Source organism: Sardina pilchardus, chromosome 20 (assembly GCF_963854185.1).
Source record: "Sardina pilchardus chromosome 20, fSarPil1.1, whole genome shotgun sequence".
Classification (NCBI taxonomy): Eukaryota; Metazoa; Chordata; class Actinopteri; order Clupeiformes; family Clupeidae; genus Sardina; species Sardina pilchardus.
The window spans coordinates 28202020-28221158 of NC_085013.1; the positions used below are offsets into that span (position 1 = coordinate 28202020).

Consider the following 19139-nt stretch of genomic DNA (forward strand, 5'->3'; position numbering starts at 1 on the left):
GTCTCCCTCTTCCCTTTTGTCATCAAACACAGCGTTTGGTTTTCCATTTGAGAAAGAACACACACACAAATAAAACATGTCCAACCGTATTAGTGAGGGTGGAACAGCCACTCTGATGAGGAGCGAGCTGCTGTCATACACAGGCCAGAGGGGACTAGAAAGAAAACCAAAACCACAACAGCAAAAAATCATTACTGTACAAGTATTTAGGATTTGTTATATATTTTAAATTTTCCATTTCATATTTATAGTTGGGACCCATTTTCATTTTTACTTTAACAGTTCCGACAAGTTATTTCTCCCTTCGTTCTTTCTTTAAAATGTCTCAGGTCCAGAAGACAGATACATGGAGTCTACGAGACGAGAGCGAGCGGGAAGCAAGCGGAGAGGACGAGGAGGATGCGCTGGACGTCCGAGTCCAAATCCAGCCAGTCTATCAGTGGCCTCCCTCCTCCTCCCCTCTCTCTCCCACGCACCCCTCCGCTGCTCAGCTGTTGCCGTCTGATTCCTGTTGCCACGCCAATACCCACTGTTGCCGCGACGACGCCTGGCCTCGCCTCCTCTCCTCTCCTCTCCTCTCCTCTCCTCCCCTCTCTTAGACCTTGGCCTCCAGCATCTCCAGGAAGAGTTTGTGCATGGGCACCTTGCCCTGCACCTTGATGCTGTAGAAGTGCTGCACGGCCTTGGTGGCGGTCTGCCGCAGGAGCGGGAGGGTCATCAGCAGCTTGCCGGCTCTCCGCGGGTCCTCGGCGTGCTGACCGCCCTCGAAGTCCTGCAGCGCCTCGTGCAGCGAGTCCTGCAGCTTCTGCACCGCCTCCAGGTCCTCTATGTGCATGGAGTCTACGGGGCAGAGCGCGTGAGGAAGAGGAGGAGGAAGAGGAAGAGGAAGAGGAGGGTGAGCAACACTGAGACAGGGGAGGCACCAGGTTCATACATTACATTTCATTACATTTCATTACATTACATTTCATTTGGCTGACGCTTTTTAACCAAAGCGACTTACAACATGAAAAAAACATTTAGGTTTTTAAGAGCATTTATAACAACAAATAAAAAAAAATACTGTAAGTGCATCAATGAGTGTAATAAGTGCATAAATGAGTGTGATTGTCTGTAGCATCATACGATGCCTTCAGCATGGACATTTACATTAAAGCTGGACTTATAACTTATAGCATTTAACACAAAGGACACCCTATTATTGTGATGAAGCTGAGCAGATGCTGAGGACCATATAATTCACACTGGTTTGTGTAGCTGCCCCCGCCATAGTTAATCAGTCAGTCATATAGTGAGTATAGTACTTATATAGTGCTTATATAGTACTTATTTCTTATTTTGCGGTTGCGGTTTTGAATTTGCTGTAGTGTTTTTTGATTTGCCGTTGTGATTTCTATTTGTTGTTGTGTTTTGCACTTCAGGGCCACCGTACTATAGTATAGTCAGCTGTTTTCACAATATAATATGATTTGTGTGTAAATATGTAATGTTTAAAATATTGTTATTATATTATTATTAAAAATATATAATTTCTTTTAATTATTCTTATACATGTATATAGAAATACACTTGCATACAGAAATCTAGTTAAAGCGTACGTGTAATGTGCTGGGAGATCTAATGACATCTAATGTGTGTGACGGCAGCTTTGCTCCAGAGAGCCAACCTTACATCTATAAAACAGCACTGACATCTGAATCACCTCAGAGTAGAATAGGGAATACACACTTGCTAATTCTCCCCAAAATGTGTTTACGAGAACTACTGTATGGTGTTCTCAAGATATTTCTCACATTGAAAAATGTGTGTGTGTGTGTATGGGGGGAGGGGGTGGGGGGTGCAAGTCAATTGAACAAAAACAGAAGAAAGGTTTTAGTCGCATGATTTCACTCCAGTACTATACACTATGTGTGTGTGTGTGTGTGCATGTGCGTGTGCATGTCTCTGTGTGTGTGTGTGTATGTGTGTGTGTGTGTGCGTGTGCGCGGCCATGTGTGTGTGTGTGTGTGTGTGTGTGTGTACGTGTGTGTTTGAAGGTGAAACATGAAACATTAATGGGGGAGGCCTGTACAAGCTAAAAAAAAAAAATGAAGAAACAATTTCCCTGCAATCCATCAGAGAAGGCCGTCGATAGTGCTGATAAACTGCTAATTACAAAATCAATTGCTATGAATTTTCACGGCACACAGAGAGTGGCTCTCCCAGGGGACGCGTCTCAGAGAGGCCTTGTTCAGGTGATTAGTACATTCTGCCTCATTTGAACCTGTCACTGCCATCCTCTCTTGCCATCTCTCCTCGGCATCACACTCTCTCACACGCTTCTGATCACTATGGCTTTCGTCCTGCTCTCTCCCTTTATGTGTGTGTGTCTCTCTCTCTCTCTCATTCTCTCTCTCTCTCTCTTTCTCTTCTGTCTCCATTGTGTTTTTCTAGCTTGCCTTTTATCATCTTTCTCATATCCCACCTCCTTTGTTCAGAGAGGATCGCGATTAGAGCGGAGAGCAAGAGGCACCATCAGCATTTTTTATTTCCAGCCAGAGGAGGAGGGGGGGGGAGGGGAGCGGAGGGGCCGCGTGTGTTTGTGTGCAGGACAGCTCGAGAGGAGACAGGAGTGACCAAAGGCAGGGCCGCCCATTGATCAGAGGGACAAGCGCTGCCTTCTGAAAAGCAAGCTGTCGATATTGCTGCTGTGCCCCCTAACCAGTGAACAAACGAGCCACATCACTCTCTGATACTCATTCCATTCCACTTAACACATTTTATTGACAGTCCCTGCGCTACTAATGAAATGCTAAATTTATCTCCCGCGGCTGCCGTGTCCCCTGGCTCTTTTTATAGAGATAGAGGAGCCACAATGCAGGGATGCCACGGGATGGGTGGCATTCAATTAAAAGCTCAACAGTGCACCCCTATCCCCCATCGCACGCACGCACGCACGCACGCACACTCTCTCTCTTCTGTCTCTCTCTCTATCTCTCTCTCTCTTCTTTCTCTCCCAATCTCTCTCTTCAATCTCATTCATGTTTTATTTGAACAACAGTTCAAACAAAATTAAAATCAGATTCATGTGTTGCTTTATATACTATATTAGTAATAGTAATTAGTAGTATAGTATATATTGCTTGTGTATTTATTTGCATGCTCACTACATTGCATATGTTTGTTTTTAGTCATCCAAAACAAATATTATATTTCTGAATTCTGATATATGAACGTTTTTGGAAATGGTAGATTTAAAATATAATTATCTTATAATGGTATTTACAATCTTCTCATTAACTAATCCACTTTATGAACTGTAGTTTGATATTTCTCACATTTAGAAGAAGAAGGGGAGTGTAAGCAACATTCACAACAATAGAAAAAAGATTTTAGTTGCACACTTTCTCTTTTTCTTTTAACGTATAGTATAAGAGAGAGATCTGCTCCATAGCTGATGAAGGCTTGGCTGCATTAATGTATAGTACAGGAGAGAGATCTTCTCCATAGCTGATGAAGACTTGGCTGCATTACTGTAATGTATCGTACAGGAGAGAGATCTTCTCCATAGCTGATGATGGCTCGGCTGTGTTGACACACTACCTGAGTTGGCGAGTATAGTATGTACAGTATGTATAGTATATGTGTACAGCATAGTATGTATGTATAGTATGTATGTCTAGTGTACGGTGTAGGCTGTGTTGCCACCCTACCTGAGTTGGCGAGTATGGTATGTATGTATAGTATATGTGTACAGTATAGTATGTATGTATAGTATGTATGTCTAGTGTACGGTGTAGGCTGTGTTGCCACCCTACCTGAGTTGGCGAGTATGGTATGTATGTATAGTATATGTGTACAGTATAGTATGTATGTATAGTATGTATGTCTAGTGTACGGTGTAGGCTGTGTTGCCACCCTACCTGAGTTGGCGAGTATGGTATGTATGTATAGTATATGTGTACAGTATAGTATGTATGTATAGTATGTATGTCTAGTGTACGGTGTAGGCTGTGTTGCCACCCTACCTGAGTTGGCGAGTATGGTATGTATGTATAGTATATGTGTACAGTATAGTATGTATGTATGTATGTACTGTATGTATAGTGTACAGTGTAGGCTGTGTTGCCACCCTACCTGAGTTGGCGAGCGCGATGGCCTTGAGGGTGACGAACTCCTCCTTCTCCACCTTGAGCTTCTTGTACTTGCGCACCAGCTGCAGGATGGCCAGGTAGAGGTCGAGCAGGCCGGTGAGGCGCGAGTGCTCCTCGTCCATCACGTAGTCCTCGGCGTACACCAGCTCGTCCTCGTACGGCAGCGAGCGGAACACGATGCTCAGGATCAGGATCTCCATCCAGGCGCTCTGCAGCAGGCTCATCTGGTCCCCCAGCGACAGGCTGGAGAAGCCTGCACACACACACACACACACACACACACACACACAGGCATTCAGAGCATGCTCAGTTCTATCTGTCTGTGTGTGTGTGTGTGTGTGTGGGGGGGGGGGATTGTGTGTGTGTGTGTGTGTGTGTGCGTGTGTGCGTGTGTGTGTGTGTGTCTGTGTGTGTTTGTATGTGTGTGTGTGTTTGTGTGTGTGTGTGTGCGTTTACAAGTTTACAAGGAATTCATAATGAATAGATAAGGAATTCATTCCCAGATAAACCTTGTCCATAATAAAAACATGCTATATAAATCAAAGAATGCAAAACAACAACAATCAATTATTATTTTAAAATAACTGATAATTTCATACTATGAAAAAGCTAAATATGTATTACAACACAATTTCATAGTCTCGTTGAGATTGTGTGTGTGTGTGTGTGTTAAAGGTTAACGTTACAGCTTATTTGTTGCATTATATCACATAGATTAATTATCACAAGTTAATTTTGCTTAGATTATATTACAATGCTCTCTAGCTTGTTGAAATGGCTGAAGTCAGTCTTGGGGTGGACCAACTGTCACCCCCCCTCTTTTAACTGCCAGTTACTCAGCCTCTCTCTCTCTCTCTCTCTCTCTCTCTCTCTCTCTCTCTCCTCCTCCTCCTCTATCTCACTCGTTCATGATGATGAACAAGACACACTTGGATGTAATGTGCCACAGCATATTAACACAGAGACATCCAAATGACAATTGTCATTAAATACAGTTAATGAAACAGCGATTACTAACGCCTACTCCATCTGACAACGTAAAGCCAACGTACCGACTTCTCTAAAGCCTGACACTCACGTCTGGCCCGACCAAAAGTTGCTGTTGTGTGTGACGGACGGCGACGTGCGGATAAGCATCTCGTTCATTTGGGCCCATTTTGTCTCCAGCCCACCCCATTTGCTATTGATAAACCCTGTGGCCTCAGGCCGCGGCCATTTTGGCCAGATTTAAGGCCATCTTAAAAGCATCTGATAATGCTGAATGATTGCTCTAGTCTCTACTGTTTACTGTGGCCCCTGCTGTGGGAATCCCACTCCTTTAAAACACACCAGGAGTCTGGAGGCAAATACAGCGACAGGAGTACAGTCCACACCGACTGGACAGACACATCTACTGTAGCCACACTGTTTTCCCTTTTCATAGAAATGATCTCACTGAGGAAGAGTTGAAGGGCCGATGTTTATCTCCACGTGACAGAATGACATTATTGTGTGTGTGTGTGTGTGTGTGTGTATGTGCGTGCGTGCGTGTGTGCGTGCGTGCGTGCGTGCGTGCGTGCGTGCGTGCGTGTGAGTGTGCAATCAAAGGCGTGGTGAGCAGGGCAACAGATAGACAGGAAAAGGGGAACCTCAGAGTTCAATTTTCCTTATCTGAGTGGTGAACACTTTGCGGGAGGGATACATTAATTAACAGATTGGGATCGCGGCGCGAGGCCCCTCACATTGGAGCAGGAATCAATATGGGCAGAATAGAGGAGAGACGGCAAAACAACACAAAGGCAGCCGCCTCAAACACAGCTGCACACACACACACACACACACACACACACACACACACACACACACACACCAGAGTCTGCATCTACCTCCACCATCACACACTCATACTCTATCTCTGACCAAAGGGATTCGCCCCATCTGAATCTGCTGCAGAATACGTTCCAAAACATCCTTATTACATGTTAATCGTTTTGTGCTAATTCTGTGTTGGTTTGAGGTTTGGGTGAGTTGGGTAGGCGTTATCGGGTGGGTCGGGTGGGTCATTGTTTTAAGTCTCCACGCTGTGCCATTACTTTGAATTTGGATGCTTACTTTTGTGACAAACGAACAACCTCACACTTTTCTTGCCCTAAAAAATGCCACTCACTTTTGTACTTTTGTAATTTGATGTGCAATTACTTTATACAATTTGATCACAAAAAAGAATAGAATTCCAATTCCAATGAATTCCAAAACAATGTTTAAATGTCTCTCCTCTCAAAAAGTACAGTATGTCTAGTATGAACTAGATGTGCAGCACTCGGCTGTGATGTAGCTGGTCACTCCTGTCCATCGGAGCATAAACTCTGGCGATGGTCACTCCTGTCCATCGGAGCATAAACTCTGGTGATGGTCACTCCTGTCCATCGGAGCATAAACTCTGGTGTGATATTGGCAAATGTGGGTCAAGCGGACACCACCACTAAGAGATGCTCTGCAGAGAGAATTCAGCTGTGTGTGTATCCACGTATAGTGGACCACCAGCCGACCGGATGACCACAAACAACATATGCCTGACGAAGATCTATGAGATCGAAGTGTTGGAGCATTAGAGATTCTGGGAGCATGTAAACAGTGTGCATATCCAGAATTGTTATCTTTTGTCTTCTGCTTTTTGTCCACGAGCACCACATGTCCATGTGAAAGTAGACTGGCGCCCCTCTCCTCCACTGCTCCCTCAACTTAGGAAACTGAGCTGTGGTTCGCTACAAATCGGATCTTTTCTCTTCACCCTCACCTCCTCTTTCCACTCCATTTAATCCCGTAATGAAATCACTTCCCCATTGAACAGCTCACACAGACCTGTGGGCCTACTGTACACTCTAGAGTATGCTGTGGCAAGATGCCTATGAAACCCAAATGCACATGCTCTCTCTCTCTCTTTGTCTCTCTCTCTCTCTCTCTCTCTCCAATATGTATATTTTCTACCTTTTCACCTTTTCTTATTTATCTATCTATCTTTCTATATGTGTATATGTATATCTGTATATATACTTTGTCTATCTGTCTATCACATTACGTAACATTTACCAGTGTGAGATTTTTATAATATGAGGGTTTGACTGCAGCAGTGGCTCATGATACCTCTGGCTAACCCCATATCCTGATTGCCATGTGACCTGTGACCTGCGTCTGTGTTTTGACTTGAGTTTGTTTGTGGCTTCAATGTTTGACGTCTGTTTGGGTGCAATATCTTGGCTGCCCTCAAGATGTTCTGCTTTGCTAGCTGCTAGCTGTTTTAGAGGAAATACTGTTCTCAATACTTTCCTTCATACAATTCCTAATCCCTATGGACAATTAATTCCCTACACTGGACTATTTGAACTTTCTGACACTAAAAATGACCTTACGGTACTGAAACTGACCCCAAGCAGATGGGTTGGGCCCCTCAGCCATGGATGTGTCCGAGGTTTCTTCCTACAGTATATGTATCCCCAATTCTAGGAAGTTTGTCCTCGCCCCTGTCACTCAAGGGCTCTCTCTGAATGTGTAACACTCTGTGAAGCGCCATGAGACATGTGTAATGTTTTGGTACACATATATAAGTGAAATTAAATTGAAATTGAAATTGTAATACTGTACAGTAGGCATCACAGCCCTGGCACTGTAACCCTGCACGGACTATGCAGATAACGCCTGGACTCTGCTGGCCCCCTCTATTATTTAATAACCCCAGTTTCTGTGTTTCTGCTTCAGTCATAATAACTCAAACGTTCATAACTCAGTTCAGTCCATAACAAAAAAGTTCATAACTCAGTTCAGTCCATAACTCAAGACGTCCAACGCAAGACGCCGCTCGTCCATTCCACATTCCACATTGTCATTCTGACCGCGGCTGCGTCCACGGCGTCCGCCCTCGTCCGTGATTAATCAAGGGGGCGTGTCCAGATCAGCGCTCCCCCAGCAGCCGAGCCGAGCGGAGCCGCAGAAATGAAGCGCTGCTGATTTGTGCGGAGCAGACGGTCTTATTTCATTAATTTATTATTGTTTCCCCTCCTCTCCCACACGGCCATTAGCAGCGCTCGTAAAGAGAGCAGTAATTACATGGCATGCTTAAGTCCTCCGTCCTCCTCCCCCCAGCACAAGACCCCAGCATTTCAACGTTAATCAGGCAGTTGGAGGAACAGAAAGAGGCTGATGATAATGGTACGTTTACCTACAGAAGATATCGAAACACCACATTGTTAAAGGCTTTGAGATTTTTGAGCCAGCCAGAGGATAGAGCAGGTGTTTGAAGTTGAACCTTGAAATGCTTTGATCACAAGAGGAACAACTTGGCACTGTGCAATTGAACAATTTAGAGTGGATGGATGTGTGGATGAATTTAATCATTTTCACAATTCATTGTTTTACGAGAAAGCAAAAGACCAGTAGAGCAAATGAGTTGAGAGACTGACATGACATTTTAACAATAGGCCACACTAATCTTGAGATACAAGCCAAAGCCAGAGCTTGATCATTACAACACCAATGGATATATTGCCTTGGGTTAGGGGGTGTGCTGTGGGTAGCTTGGGACAGTTTCAGGGGAGGAAAATGAATAAGAAGCAAGGGGCAATAACCGGGGTCCAATGAAAATCAACTTTGTCTAAAAGTGACATATACCACATTTTATCTAAAAACAGCAAAACAGCTATGGTTTTATATGGTATATTTTTATATTATATTTTTTTTTTGCCGTGCTTTTTTTTTAATGTCTAATTTAGAATTAGTTTGGAAGTGTAGAATACATTAAGGCGTGTGTTGCAGAATACATTAATTGTTGCAATTTGTGACTGTTGGCTGCAGTGGCAAAAGCAGGCTTCACCTAAGACCACTGAGAATTGAGATTCAATGAGGGTCTACAAAGAGAATGTGTACAAAGAACCAAAGAGATAAAGCTGCTGAATTGTAGATAAAGCTGCTGAATTTTGATCAACACTTTTATTTAGTTTTTCAAAAATGTCAATAATGTATCAGTTTCTTAATGTATCTTTCTATCTTTTGCACATAATTTATTGTCAATTTGACAAAATATTAAATCATATAATATACTGTATATACCCTAATTTAGTGTATTTGCATTCAGGTATTCCTTACAATAATGAAAAGATGATTAAAAGATTATAGTAGAAAATAAAACAGCTCCACATCCTGTCCGCCTTTCTCTCTCTATTCATATCTATCTGAGCTCTCCTGTTCACCATTCTCTCAATCTATACGTCTTTTCCCGAGCTTTGAGCTATCCACATTACCCCTCTGTGGCGCCATGGCGATGGGTGATTTGTGCTGTGGAGTGTAAACAGTCGGACGCTTCATACAGTTAAATACAGCGGCGGCGGCCATGTTTAACGGCAGTGTGACCCGATGACCCTCATGCTCGTGTGCCTTTAAGTCTCCCAGGAGGACCACAAACCTCAGTTGGTCATTATATGGCATTATGGAGCTCCGCACCACGCTCCAGACGCCTCTATCAGACCCTTTAATAAGGGGTCATTAATCTCCTGAGCTGACCAGTCTGACCACAGACCGTCTCAGAAGGGGGGACTGTCTGTGGACAGCTGAGAGAAACTCTCTGTGCCGATAAAATATGGATTATATGACGATTTTCTGAAATATCAATAACAAACAGGCATGGAATCCAGCAGAGGTTCTAAAATGTAAATCATGAAGCCAAGAAATACGACATGCACACACAACGTGTGTACACACACACACACACTCCTTTACACTGGCCCACAACGCATGTTTGACTCCTCCTCACCTTTTGTCCTCCCTCACACACCTTGTGACTGTGTGCAGCCCCCGCCACACCTCCCCACACCTGATTACGCTATCCATCTTTATCTATGGACGCTGAGGCCTGTCACGGGGCCAAATTGAAAACACCAAGGCCTGTCTGTTGGTGTCTATGTCTAGTGAGATGTGCTCAGATCCCGATTTATCAGTCAGCAATATTCACACACTACTACGAGGGGATTACACAGGGTCCCCTAACCACAGCTGGCAACACCATTAGATGTCACTTGTAAATGCAAAAATATATATATATATATATTAGAGATGGAGAAGGAGCAGAAGAATGAGGCAAATGGGAAGCATTATTTGTGTATTTGTTTGGATTATGTGTACACCTCAAAGGTTTAGCTAAGTGTCACACAGACAGAGTGGATTAGGTCGATAGAATGGAAAACTATGTGAAGATGTTACAGTTAATAAATTAGTCTTGTCTTGATTTTGAACCCATTTCACAGCGCCATAATACAGTGTAGATGAATGTAAGTGAATTAATGAGTAGAATGAGTAAGTAGTCAGGTGGCGTGATGCAACCTCAAGGAAATATGTACAGTGGTCCTTATCATACAAATCACTCCAGCCCTCCTGAACAGAGAAAGGAGTTGCTTATATTAAGGGGAAGAATAGCATACAGTACAGTCTTTCAGATGTGATCAGCATTCCCTGCTCTGTCTGTGTCACTTTTGTCAATCTTGTGAAAGGCAAATCAATAACTATGAAGTCAAGGCCTTCGTTGTACTCTGTGCATTTCTCCTGGGTTTGTCTGTATGATCCTCTCTGATCCTGAGGTTTCACTGTCCCGCTCTACGTGTTCCTCTCCCCCTGCTGTGGACTATACAGTACACATGACTTGGTGGAGTGACGTTATTAAGATGTTGCCTCAGACGGCATAAAACTGATGGCTCTGATAGAATCACAACTCTGAACTTTGGAGGTTCATCAAATAAGTAATTCTAAGAGATAAGGCCATGAATCAGGGACAGATTAGAAAGATGTTTGTTTGTTGTTGGGCAGCGAGCTGAGGTGGTCTGCCCAGAATTTGCTGTCTGTCCTCCAGAGTACTGAGCCATCTTCTGATGTTATTGGATTACGCGTCACATTTGTAGTCCATGGACGGGCCCGGTCGCACACATCCTTAATTCCATTGGTGTTTTGAGCTAACGCTATTTCCCAGCAACCCTGCGCTGTGCTCGTGCCTCAGCTCTGATGGCTTTCAGTAGCAGTGTCACACAGGCTTCGCATTTTCTAGCCGTGTCCATGCTGTCTGCTTCTGTCACTGATATCGCCCCAAACACAGCGAGATGCCAAGTGCCATGCACTGGTTATCAGTGACATAAATGCACTCAGAGTTATGAAATACATTTCAGATTTGTCCAGGGAATTGCTGCTTCTTTTGACATAAAGAAAATAACTTGAAGTCACTCTACTTGTCCTTTTACATTCGGACACGTTCAAAGCCCAGCAGCATTAGTAGAGTATTTTCTCCCATTTCTATCTGCAAGCTTTAGCTGTGCAGGCATAATAAAACATCCCAATAACAAACACAACAGCTTGAAAAGGACGCTGCCACTGTCTTTACTACAGAAAAATACTCTTAAGCTATTCCAATGTTTTAATAGGCGGCATTAAATAAGACATGCAGAGTAGAACAGAGCAAAGAGCATAGGGTCTAACCTACTGTACAAGACTGAGCTGTGTCAAAATCAGTTGTAATTTAGCATTTATTATTATATCTTACCGTAACATATTCAACTGTATTCCTCAAAACACTCTAGTGCAGACAGCAGAGCACACACTGTTGGACAAAGTGGCAAATAGCAGGCATAACGTCGGACGTCTTGAGTAGCCTAACACTAATATGTGCACACATCATAAAAAAACACAAGTAGCACATTTTAACCCATTAGTATGCCTGTGTATCTTCTTTAAGTCGTTTAAAAAGCAACTGTGACGACACTGATAACATCACATTAGGGGATATTTCAGCACTGTTTAAATGGACAGCACCACTCACCACTTTGACGTGGCAAAGTCACAGGGACGCAGCTACAAACTAAGCCATAGTTGCTAATGCAAACAATAGTCTAGCTCAAAACTCCTCAGATTAGAGTAGGCCTACTTTTGCTCCCAAATGGAAGCTCGTTATTATCCATACATCGACCCTAAATTGATTTTAGTCTGGACTATTCCTTTAAGAGCGATACATGCACGCTCGTCGCTCACGCTACAAGCATATCGTTAAATGCACATAAAAACGTAATCGTTCATGAGATCACTCATTAGAACACTTGTTACCGCTAATAGCCATCGCCTTGACAGCTAGCTAACTTCAGGCTGGTTGCTACTGTAATTAAGTGACATTTTTGTTCAACTGTGTGAAACACAAAACAAAAACTTTTTCAGTTTTCCAAACCTTTCAGACAAAGGCCAATAAATGCGACTAGGGGACATCCTCCTTTGTCCCAATTTGCACCAGAGCAGAGCTCAAGTGGGAGGAGTTATAAATATCAGCAGTGTAGATAGGTGCTGGAGCAAATGAGAAGGCTTGTTCCAAAGAGTCTTCAGCTATAGAAATAAATAGCTAACAGACTAACACCCAGATTTGAGATGTGCGTGTTTGAAGTGCATTAAATCTCCTGGAAAACACATGTTTTATAGATAGACCGATATATCGATAGAGTGGTAGATCAACAGACAGATAGATATATCGGTAGATGGGGAGCAATCTCATGTCTCCAGTTGACTCCAATGGGAGCAGGTGATGTATGGTCGTAATGGGGATAGCAGTATCAATCACTGTGCAAATGTATGGAACATTGATATAGTAATACGTACAGCAGCAAGGCATTCAGGACGGTTGTTTGTGTTTACCGTCATCCAAGTAAATGTGTTTCTCTAGTAGCTAGCGCCTCAGAAGGTTAAATGGACGGCCGATAAAGGCATGCTAAAAGGCCACTGCCACTAATGCCCCTGTCTCTCAATCACTAATTAGGGCAGGAAGCAACCTCTTCACAGCAAATTGCCACTCACAAGGAATCTTTTCAGATGTTCCCGAAAAGGGGGCAATAAAAAAACAATTGAGAGTCTTGAGAGCCAATTTCCTTGATTTATAAACTGCGACCCTTCGACTCTGGTCATTGGCTTCTTGTCAATGCCCTAATCAATGTTTCCCTGCTATAATGAACTGTTAATCTTTTTCATTTCATTGCCAACAGGCTAAAATCTATCACAATGTAATCAGTGCTGTCCTGCCATTCAGGTGAGAGGCTGGGGTGGGCTGCTCCTCATCACGCTACTGAGGAGTGTGTGTGTGTGTGTGTGTGTGTGTGTGTGTGTGTGTGTGTGTGTGTGTGTGTGTGAGTGTGTGTGTGTGTGTGTGTGTGTGTCTGTGTGTGTGTGTGTGTGTGTGTGTGTGTGTGTGTGTGTGTGTGTGTGTGTGTGTGTGTCTGTGTGTGTGTGTGTGTGTGTGTGTGTGTGTGTGTTGGGGGGTGCTGGGGGACATAGTTAAGGGTCACAGTAATGCCATTTAAAGTGTGGTGGTTTTAGTAAGAAATTAGAGCAAGCAAGGCGAGCAGTGCCCAATCTGAAGAGCCTGCTGCTGTAAATATAGTATAAATGTTTGTGTGTGTGTGTGTGTGTGTGTGTGTGTGTGTGTGTGTGTGTGTGCCCCATCTGAAGAGCGTGTTGCTGTAAATATAGCATAAATGTAAATATTTGCCGTAAATATAGCATAAATGTAAATATTTGCTGTAAATATAGCATAAATGTTTTCCAAGGCCCTATAGTCTCTTCACTACAAGGCAGTGTTGCCTGTCTGGATTCATTTCTCTGCTTGCAGTGCTTCTTGAAGAGGCCCATAATAATTACTTTATTTATTTTTCATTTTACAGTAATATTATCATCATCATTTTTATTATTATTTATTTGCACCTCACCTTCATTCTAACATTCATTTAACCAATACAAAGCACATGCAATGCTAACAACAAAGTTGTGGCAGAAAGTACCTCAAGAGACCAAAGAGGCGTTTGATTACTGTATATGCCTTCCTCACTATGAACTGTGTGTGTGTGTGTGTGTGTGTGTGTGTGTGTGTGTGTGTGTGTGTGTCTGTGTGTGATTGTGTGTCTGTGCTTGTGTGAGGGGTGGTGGTGGTGGTGTGTGTATGTGTGTGTGTGTGTGTGTGTGTGTGTGTGTGTGCGTGTATACGTGTGTGTGTGTAAGTGTGTGTGTGTGTGTGTGTGTGTGTGTGTGTGTGTATGTGTGTGTGTGTGTATACGTGTGTGTGCATGTGTGTGTGTGTCTCTCTCTGTGTGTGTGTGTGTGTGTGTGTGTGTGTGTGTGTGCATGTAAGCCACCTACCTGGGATGTGCTTGGCCCATCCGATGATGACCACCAGCTCGCGGTCGGCCAGGTCACAGAGTGTGGTGAGGGCCTTGATGTCGCTCTCGGGCATGGAGGGGTCGGGCATGGCGTAGATCTTCTCCGGCTCCGCCACCAGCAGGTGAGACACGATCTTCGTCACTGAGAGCACAACAACAGTGGAGGTGGTGTGAGAGTGGAGCATCAACATATTTTGATGCTGATAAGTCTGATGTGAAAGTTCAGATATTTCTATTTTTAATTTACATACAGCACATTTAATGCATCTTTTATAGATATTTATTTAAGAGATGTTTTTAATCCAAAGGAGGTCTTTCTTGAAAAACACATTCACTTTTACTTTTAGAATTCATAGTACATGTTGCAAGCAAAGCATAACCTTACTACCTACCTACTGTTGTCTTACAGTAAAAGCAAATGGCATTAGTACGTTGGCAATGCAAAAGTCTGGTTTGTTTTGGATTGGATTGTAAAATCGTGAATTGCGATGAGTGAACAGCGTGTAGTAGAGTGAGCTAGCACCTGTCCCATATTCTCTACTGACACTCCCTGATGAGATTGAGGGGGTAAGAAAATGATTTGGTCCTAATGACACTGTTCTGCTGTGTGGGATGGACATGTGTGTGTGTGTGAGATGTTACTGTATATGTTTGCGTGTGTGTGGGATGGACATGTGTGTGTGTGAGATGTCCTGTAAATGTGCGTGTGTGTGTGGGATGTACTCATGTGTGTGTGTGTGTGTGTGTGAGATGTTACTGTATATGTGTGTGCGTGTGTGGGATGCACATGTGTGTGTGCGTGTGTGTGTGTGAGATGTCCTGTAAATGTGTGTGTGTGTGGGATGTACACATACAGTGTGTGTGAGTGAGATATTGTCTCTGTGTGTGTGTGTGTGTGTGTGTGTGTGTGTGAGATGTCAATGTGGATGCTCACAGGGTTTCTTTGCAGGAGGAGGGACAGTGAGGCCCAAATACGCACTGTACGTGTGTGTGTGTGTGTGTGTGTGTGTGTGTGTGTGTGCTCACAGGGTTTCTTTGCAGGAGGAGGGACGGTGAGGCCCAAATACGCACTGCTCTCAGCGTCCAGCCGCCTCTTGTACTTCTGACGACCCCCACGCACTCTGTCCAGACGCACGCCTGAGGAGGAGAGGAGCAGTGTGTAAGAAACACAACACACACACACACACACACCTGAGGAGGAGAGGAGCAGTGTGTAAGAAACACAACACACACACACACACACACACACACACACACACACACACACGCCTTAGGGAGAGAGAAGCAGTGTGTAAGAAACACAACACACACACACACACACGCCTTATAGGAGAGAGGAGCAGTGTGAAGAGAGGGCATTATACACAGGTGACGTACACACACAATTCTGTCATGTGACTCATTCATGAGTTGCGTGTAAAGATCAAGAGTAAATGTAAAGCAGTACTTCATCAGCGCCACCTGGATCACTTCTACACACACACACACACACACACACACACACACACTCCTGTAAAGATCAAGAGTAAATGTAAAGCAGTACTTCATCAGCGCCACCTGGATCACTTCTACACACACACACACACACACACACACTCCTGTAAAGATCAAGAGTAAATGTAAAGCAGTACTTCATCAGCGCCACCTGGATCACTTCTACACACACACACACACACACACACACACACACACACACACACACACACACACACACTCCTGTAAAGATCAAGAGTAAATGTAAAGCAGTACTTCATCAGCGCCACCTGGATCACTTCTACACACACTCTAGAGGGATAGAGTTCTTTAGAACATTATTCATCCCTCCCACACACACACACACACACACTCACTCACACACACACACACACACACACACACACACACACACACGCACAAACATTCGTCACACACAAACGGAGAGCCAAAATGTAAGTGTCAATAAATCATCCCTTCAGTTGAAATTAAAAAAAAATTGTGTGAGACGTAATGTGTGTGTGTGTGTGTGTGTGTGTGTGTGTGTGTGATCACAGAGGTCAATGCTCTCACACACTGGCTTGTAATTACACTGCTTTCAGGAGAGGTGACAGGAATGTAAATGAGACGCCTGCGTTAAGTGTACCACCGTCACACATACCCCCCACCCCCCCCCCTAACACACACACACTCTTACACACATACCCCCCCCACACACACTCACACACACCACCACACATATTCCACTCTGACCCGCACACAGCAAACGCAACACACACTCACACACACAACACACACACACACACCACCACCACCACCACACATATCCCACCCTGACCCACACAACACCCCCCCCCACACACACACAAACACTCCCACCCCCCCCCCCCCCCTGCACACACACACACACACACACACACACACACATACCCCACCTTGACCCACACACCAGGACTATGAAGCCGTTCTTAATTTAAGTACCTTTAGCAGTGTGTGTTTAGCACCTCATCACCATGGAATGGCCTGATTGATGTAGCGCTTGATCCAGAGCCATGGAACTGTATGGCAGCTCAGCTCAGCCTGTCAGCTGTTGGTCTCAACCATAGTTTGACCAACAATACACTCTAAAAAAAATGTTGGGTTAAAAACAACCCAAATCTAACCCAACCGCTGGGTAAGTAGTGGTCTGGTCGCACACAGCACTGGGCTACATCAACCTAGGAAATTGGGTTATTAATTACTGAATGTAGTGTAGGAATACGCACATCTATACAATTCAGCAGGTGCAAGATATTTATAGTTTTAACCAGAAGGTTTATTTAAATGTACATACTGTAATGTCAGTGTTCTATTACAGTATGATCACTGCTTAACAGGGAGGGATAATCCTTAAAGGAACAAGCCAACGTTTGAAATGTGCTTATGCCGTCTACCCCAGAATAAGATAAGAAGTTAGGCAGGCGCTATGTCAACATTTCCACTTCCGTGTGCAACTTTAACGGTTACCGTGTTCTGTCAAACTTTACATGAGCAAAGCTGGCCCTCACCAAACCCTAACATGGTTAAAAGATGGTCAACAACGCCCTGTGTTTCAATTAGCTGGCTGAACATTTTCAGGCTTTTTACAGCTTCTCATTCTAGACCACATGAATGCATAGTGCATAGACTGGGATCAACTATTGTGTTCATCTATTAACCCAATGAATCTGAAGATAACGGAAATGAGTGAGAGAGCCCTAGAATCTCAGCCATGGCTGGCTCTAAGACATCCTGGATATCCAGGTTTGAATTCAACTCAGATTCATTTCCTGAAATAGGCCTCGGCAAAAAATAAAAAATTAAAATCAACAAAAAATACATAAAAACATATAATACCTTAAAGTTTCAAACTGATGCATAGTGTTGCTTTGAGAAACTACTGTATGATCAGCATCTGTGCAATCACTGTAAATTATATTGAGATACGATCATGTCTGAGACCATGTCTCTCATGGGAGAGAAATAATGACACTGACACCTTGAAAGCTTTGAAATGGACAATTCCCATGTTATGCAATCATTTAACATCAAGAACCCGGTCTTAAGCTCGAGCATGCCATCCCCAATTGGGCTATTTTTAAATGTGTAAACTTTATTTTCCACGCACATGTAAATTGTACCTTTCAATGAAGTGCGAGTACACTACACATCCATTTGTGTCACAAGCTTAATAACAGGCAAATAATAAATACCAAAATCTTTCTCTCCACACCAGAAAACCATATTATCATTACAACAGCTGAACAGGGAAATTTCTCCTGCTTATATAAATTATTTGATTCCCAAGAAACATGAATCTGATTAGGATTGTCTTTCAATTTCCTGACACTGACAACCCACTAACCTAATTACCTCCTTGTCCCAGAGGCTCCCTGGTTCTCTTGCAAACACAGTGAGATCATTTGAACTGCTACTAAGTTGCAGTAGAAATCTCATCTCAAACTGTAATTTGTCATTTTCTATTTCTGCACCAATAATTGGCAAGATACAAAATTGAAATAAAAAACATGCAAATTATCGAAACAGATTAAGTGTAAGCTGGAGATCATGTTTTGAACATCATCACAGAGGGGGGAAAAAAGGACAAAAGAATATGTTAACTCCCCAATCTCCAATCTAGACAAAAACAGACTATTTAAAAGTGCATTCGTTTCATGGTAAATACACGTGGGTCATTTTCTGTGGGTCAGTTAAAAAAAAAAAACCAACAAAAAATGGATACAACGACATTATTCAGATGGATTTCAGATGGAATATTACAAACACTTGGAACTTGGAGCCCTCGGAACCCTTCCTGACGAGAATGTCAGCAGTACAGCACATACAGTACAGAGTACTGATGGGAGTTTGAGTTCTTTTGTCAGCACCACATATCTGCCATTGTCAGGATGGAAAGTTCCAGACTGTGCTAATTGTGATGTTGTCACATTGTAATGCATCTCCCCGTCCTAGTGAGGCACTTAACAACTGTGCTGCTGACCCCAGAGTCTGACTGCCCTGTTCCCACATTACTGACTGTGTGCATAAGCTGAAGAGAAGCATTGCATGAGGCCTACAAGAGATTCCAAGGCACATGTATATGGATGCCTGATTCTAATAGAACAGAGCATAACTGACATATCCTCACTGAAATCAAATGCATGTTGCACATTCTTGCAGTAAGACAAAGAAAACAGAGAGAGAGAGAGAGAGAGAGAGAGAGAGAGAGAGAGAGAGAGAGAGAGAGAGAGAGAGATGATCCCTATATATTGAGTAAGATCTAAATTCTTATTTTAAGAAATAGTTGTAAAAGATGGTT

The 19139-nt window shown here is 43.4% G+C and overlaps 1 protein-coding gene across 1 annotated transcript in view; it reads right to left on the reverse strand.

Moving 5' to 3' along the window:
* Positions 1-568: 568 nt before the first annotated feature.
* esrrb (estrogen-related receptor beta) overlaps positions 569-19139 on the reverse strand; it is a 48044-nt gene continuing 29473 nt past the window's right edge. The window contains exons 5-8 of the mRNA XM_062522645.1: positions 15356-15466; positions 14310-14471; positions 4117-4386; positions 569-840 (exon numbers count right to left, since the gene is read on the reverse strand). Coding sequence (XP_062378629.1) covers positions 596-840; positions 4117-4386; positions 14310-14471; positions 15356-15466 — 788 coding nt within the window. The 3' untranslated portion in view covers positions 569-595. The remainder of the gene's footprint in view (positions 841-4116; positions 4387-14309; positions 14472-15355; positions 15467-19139) is intronic.